This window comes from Otolemur garnettii, unplaced genomic scaffold (assembly GCF_000181295.1).
Source record: "Otolemur garnettii isolate 467f Iridium unplaced genomic scaffold, OtoGar3 scaffold00055, whole genome shotgun sequence".
Classification (NCBI taxonomy): domain Eukaryota; kingdom Metazoa; phylum Chordata; class Mammalia; order Primates; family Galagidae; genus Otolemur; species Otolemur garnettii.
In genome coordinates, this window is record NW_003852450.1 from 5,870,539 (window position 1) to 5,876,147 (window position 5,609).

The 5,609-nt window shown below is 49.9% G+C and overlaps 1 protein-coding gene across 1 annotated transcript; it reads right to left on the reverse strand.

The window, feature by feature from the left end:
- Positions 1 to 1,157: 1,157 nt before the first annotated feature.
- Positions 1,158 to 5,246, reverse strand: BTG2 (BTG anti-proliferation factor 2). Its single transcript, XM_003792255.3, has 2 exons — positions 4,980 to 5,246; positions 1,158 to 3,666 (listed from the first exon to the last, which is right to left on the reverse strand). Exons 1-2 carry the CDS (start codon positions 5,119 to 5,121, stop codon positions 3,332 to 3,334), a joined length of 477 nt encoding a protein of 158 aa, XP_003792303.1. The 5' UTR covers positions 5,122 to 5,246; the 3' UTR covers positions 1,158 to 3,331.
- Positions 5,247 to 5,609: the final 363 nt, after the last annotated feature.

Here is a 5,609-nt window from a genome sequence, read left to right on the forward strand (position 1 = left end):
TCTATTTATTTATTAATTATTATTATTATTATTGCAGTTTTTTGGCCAGGGCTGGGTTTAAACCCGCCACCTCCAGTATATAGGGCTGGCGCCCTACTCCTTTGAGCCACAGGCACTGCCCTCCAAATTCTATTTCTGATACAGATAACTTGGCCTCCTCTATCCCCATCCCTAGCTTTCCTACCCTTCTCAGGCAATACAAGCATGCCACATACCACCTCCCTGGATTACCTCTAGAACAAACTGCACTTTTGTTGATAAAGGTCATGGAGATAGGAAATGAAGTGTGTGTGCACACATGAATGTGTGCCACCATGTATGAGTTAACATGCTTAAAATTTAGTTTAAAGAAAAAAAAATTAGTCTAGCTCAAAAATGTAGTTGTGATCTCAGTAGGAACAGCTGAGCCTACATAAAGACTTCATGGAAAGAGCCCAAAAGTCATGGATAATACAGACTGTTCTCATTTCACAAATAGCTAAAAGATTATAAATTAGAATTAAACCTCCAGCTCTAACATCAGTGTTTGCTGTCAGAAGTATCTGCTCTTTAGCTGACTTGTGGCAATGGTATTCAGCTCTAATGCATAGATCCTGAGGCCCAGTGTCTTTTGTCCAGTAAGACAAGTAGCAAAGGCAGCCCCAGAGATGACAAGAGAGCCCTTAGTAGGAATTGCAATCAATCCTGCCCCAGCCTAGAAAGGGGTTCATTATCCCTTGCTTACCACCCCTCATCTGGGAGCGGCTGTCTTACTTATTTTTAATATGTTCAGTACCTAGCTCTTATTAGTCACAATAAATAAATGAATGAATGAGTCAAAGCTAAGGACCACCAAGAACAGGATACATAAGATGGAGGCCTGGCTAGACTAAGTAATGTTCAGACTAAAAGAACCCTGTTATTTCTAGCACTTTCATAGGAAACTGTTAGAATATGCATTAAAGCAGGAAGCTGAGGAGCTGTTTCCTTGGTAAAAGTGGATGCTTGGAAATGGCTCAACCACACAACTAGATTTTTCTTTTGTACCACCCACATGCTACAGGTTGTTTAAATACAACTGTAGAGAAATACTATGAAATGCAAAGAAAGAACGTGGATCTGAGAGGGAAATGTGAATTAGCAATGTGGAAATTTTATCTTCTCTACACCACACAGAGTTCATCTGCTACATTTTTATTAAAATAACAAAAAAAAAAAGGTATACATTTGTCTATAAGCTGTACATTCTTCCATATAAAAACACTATTATACAATTAGTAACCTTTGCCTTTTCTGTCAGAATAGCTTACAAACGTACTATTGTTTATTTTTACTTAATAGGAGAGACAGGCCTGCTCAACAGTCCAGCTCTGGGGGTCGGGAGTTGTTTTTAAAGTGAACATCAAAAAGAGAAGAGAGAAAAGATTAAGCATGAGACCATGACGCTGCTTCTAAAAATGCAGGGACCTGTTTGCAGACCAGATGCAAGAACATAACCTGCAGTGATTCACAGCTTTGTTTCAACTCACAGACCAGAACGTTAGCTCTTGGGTCTGTGGGCCCAACGTTAATTATAAAGCAATGAAAGCTGGGAACAGGGTCTGGGAAGGCAGCATGAAATCTGGAAAGTTGAAAAGGAGGCAGAATTGGGGGGAATAGGTAGGGAGAGTGTTTGGTAAATAGCACCTTTGAATCAAAATTGAATTATAGGAAGGGGGACTTGGGTGCAGAGGAAGTGGGTGAAGGGAAAGACTCCTCATTAAGGGGCAACAGCAGGAGGGAAGCCAGGTTGACCAGATGCGCTAGCTCTGTCCTTTAGGTGATTCAGTTTGGGAAACTTGAGGCCTTCTGAGGACCACTACCAATGTCACTGAAGAACTGAAGGAAGCATTTTTCTTCCCAGTGTAGGTTTCCATTTTTCTCCAACCCACAACAGTAAATATTGCACAAGTCAACAGACAAATTTGGATTGTATAGAAACAGCAACCTCTCCCACTGGTGCTCTGAGCACCAAGGAGAAAAAAACAGCACCCAAAGTTTGGCTTTTAGTGTCAGCCCTGTAAGAATACCAAGTAGTCTTACAGAATTTGGGGCATTCACTCTCCCATTCTGCCAAGGAATACCTGCCAATCAGTCAGCCATAATCCCAAGGAGAGCAGGAGAGATGGTTCCCTAAGCCCACCAGGGCACCAGGAGGTTCTGAGAGTCAATTCTCCTCCAGACACCCCTGGAATCCACGGGGCATATTGCACAGTGACTGAGAACTAACTAGAAAATAGCTCCATGACCCAATCAGATGGGAAAAGGAGAGGGGATTAGAGAGGAGTGTTGTGCTTTTGAAAAGAAGGCAGTAATAAAGGACCTGGAGTTCCCTATAGCTTTTGAGCCACCTTTCAAAGGGATAATGCAGCAGCATCGAGACTTTCATGTGGTTCCAAAAAGAAGAGTTTTGGCCAAAATCATCCCCAAGTGGATACTCTTTGGGTCCCAAAATTCCATTGCAAATCACTCCCAAATCATTTGCCACACATAACACGCAAAGCAGCACATAGCAAAGCAAAGGCTTTGTGCGGTTTCCTTCAGTTCTGAGGCCAATAATCTCCAACCCCTTCCTTACCCCACACCCTCAAAAAAAAAAAAAAAAAAAAAAAAAAAGAAAAGAAAAAACAGCTTTAGATTCCTGGCTGGGAAGCAACACCTACAGGCCCCTGAGGGTAGCATTAGAAACAAGTCATGATTTCAGGAAAAGCTGCTTAGGACAGAAGGAATTAGGAGAGGTCTTGTCACTCTCTGACCAGGATCTCATTAGAAAAATAAAAGAGAAGATTAGGTAACAAAAGTATTATTTAAGTCCAGGATTGAATGCCCCTGAGTAAGAGAGGAACCAGGGATGCCAGGTGTCCTAGGTGGGGAGAAAGAGAGGTTTGGACTCAGCCTCTCTTCTCCCCCCTGGGCAGAGCTGACCTCTCTCATTCACAGTTGCTAACCTAGCTTGCTCCCTCTCACATCTCTCTGGGGTGCCAGCCAAGCTTCTCACCTCACCTTGGCTAGGCCTAACCCCTCTCTGCTTCCCTCCCACCCACCATAGGCAGACACCAGCTCTCGGACTCAAGCCCACAACAGTTCTCTCCAAAGGCACCTGGGGAGGCCACCAAGCAGCTCCCTTTAAGGATTTTTTTCGTAAAAAAAAAATCTTTTGGTTTTTTTTTTTCTCCTCTTTTCTTAAAAAATAATAATAATATATATAAATAGCTCTTCATTTAAAAATAGTTCCCCAGGTTGAGGTATGTGGTGGTCTGTTGTCACGGCAGGATGAGTACAGTAGAGTGCCAGGGTGGGGGCAGCAGGAGCTCTAACTGGAGACTGCCATCACGTAGTTCTTTGAGGGGCTGCTCCGGCCCAGCAGCATTTGGTTCTTGCAGGTGAGGAGCCCATAGGAGGCAGCCACTGGGGCCTCCTCGTACAAGACACAGATGGAGCCATCCTCCCCAATGCGGTAGGACACCTCATAGGGGTCCACCCACAGGGTCAGCTCGCTGGGCAGCAGCCGGTGCAGCTGGGGCTGGCTGAGTCCGATCTGGCTGGCCACCTTGCTGATGATGGGATCCATCTTGTGGTTGATGCGGATGCAGCGGTAGCCAGACCCCTTGGATGGCTTTTCAGGAAACCAGTGGTGTTTGTAGTGCTCTGTGGAGACAGGACAAAGGGCAGATGTCCTGGTTAAAGCAGCTGGGCCATGGATACTACTACGACAAGGCACAGATGAGGGTGAAAGATTAGGAGGAGAATAAGGGGCCCAGTAATTTTAACTAAGGGAGGTGAAGTCTACTCAGATACAGGACCCTCCTGCCACTTAGCAGAGAAAATTTTAGGAGAGCTTGGGGAGACCCACCCCCCTACTTCCAGGAGAGGGGTGTGTGTGTACTGGCAGTAGTGGTCAGTGTACTGCTTTTGGCACATCCTGGTTATAAGGAGGGAAGGGTGTGACTGGGGCTGGCATGTCCAGGCAAGGCCTCTGGAGACCTGTGAGCTGACGTTTTAAAGCCATGAAGGCAGCCAACATTGCTAGGTCCACAGCAAGCCACTAGGCCTTCCACCCTGTGCCCAGTGCCCCCACTCTGCCTCTTTCAGAAGAGTCAGAGCTCCGGCTAACGGAGTAAAAACCGGATTGTTTTGATGAAACATCTGTTTTCCTCAGAAAGCAGGATCTGTGAGGGCACGTTCAGAGATGACTATCGCTTTCCAAGACCGCCAGCAACCAACTAGAAACGGCTGAGAGCCAGGGCTCTGCCCGGCCGGCTGGAGAGGTGCTTATCTCGTCACCCTCCCAGGCTCACGACCCATCCCCCACCCCGCCCCCCAACACACGCCCGCAGCGCACGGTTACCAGCCACCAGGCTGTCTTTCACATCACAATAGGTGGCAGATGGCTAAGGGGGACCAAAGAGAACACAAAGGGGGCCCAGATTCCAACTTGGAGAAAGTTAGCAACTGGCAGACTGCCCCAGGCTCAGCGCAGCCCCGAACGGCTGAAGAACCACCTTGGGACTCCCAAGTTGTGGCGAAGACTCAAGTGCGCCTTATTTCTCCGGAGGGACCTCTCGGCCCGCAAAGCTTTGTCGCCCACAACATCCCTTGAGGGTCTCAAGATCCCAAGGGTCCAACGAGGTAGAGGAGACCGCACTCAGATCAGGAGGTGGCCGCTCTTGCGGGACATAGCCGGGGACTCGAAATGGCACTCCAGGACAAGGGGTTGCGCCCTCCGGAAAGTGGAGGGACGCTCCCAACAAGAACCTCCAAGGCCCAAGACAAGAGTGCAAGGCCGGGGAGAGGAGACGTGATCTGCGTGCCGCCCTGGGGATCGGAGGAGGCAATCGAGTCCCGAGGCAGCTTGCGTGGGCGACTCTGCCCCAAAGTAGAGAAAAGACGGTCCTGGCGGAGTGGGGGGCGGAGGTGGGAACTAAACCTCCGTGGTGCCAGGTCCCTTGGCCTGTGCTCACCTGTTAGTGCCTCCTGGAGCGCCCCGCTGAAAACCTTAAGTCTCTGCTCGCTCACACAGCCCCGAGTTCTCAGTAGGCTAGAAAGGAAGCCCACGGCAGCGGCGATCTCTGGGAGCATGTCTGTTCCCTTCGCGTGGTTCATGTCGTGGCTCAGGGAGCGGTGGCGGCGGGGAACAGAGACAGGTCTCTGGTGGGATGTGCAGCTCTGCAAGCCCTTTCCTGTCTGGCCGCCGCTCCGGCTCTGCCCGGACTTTCCCCCGGCAGCGCCTTTCATTCTTGGTTGAAGTGGGGGCGGAGAGCCAGCGGCGGCGCCCATTGGCCGTGGCCAGCGGATGGGGGCCGGCCAGCTCCGCCCCTCCCCGCCCAGCGCGTCGGTGCTCCGACCTCCCCCTCTCCCTCCCGTGCGGGTCCGGGTTGAAGCCGCAGCCACCGCCTCCTGGGCGCTGAGGTCATCGCACGCTGACGTCAGTGATGGGAACCTGCGCCCCGCTTCAGAGCCGAGCGAGGCGGGCAGAGAACTTTGGGCGGAGGTCCGGGCCGGAGAGTGCTCTATACTGGGCAGGCCCCTTTGCCTCTCTCCCCATCCTTCGAGGTTAAAGGTCACCTCCTCCGAGAAGCCTTGCCGGTATC

What these genes read in the sequence shown, in the direction of transcription:
- BTG2 (XM_003792255.3), bottom strand. Translation starts at nt 5,121, where the DNA reads ATGAACCACGCGAAGGGAACAGACATGCTCCCAGAGATCGCCGCTGCC. An exon ending in GCTCCAGGAGGCACTAACAG is followed by an intron (nt 3,667 to 4,979) that starts GTGAGCACAGGC and finishes CTGTCTCCACAG; the next exon opens with AGCACTACAAACACCACTGG.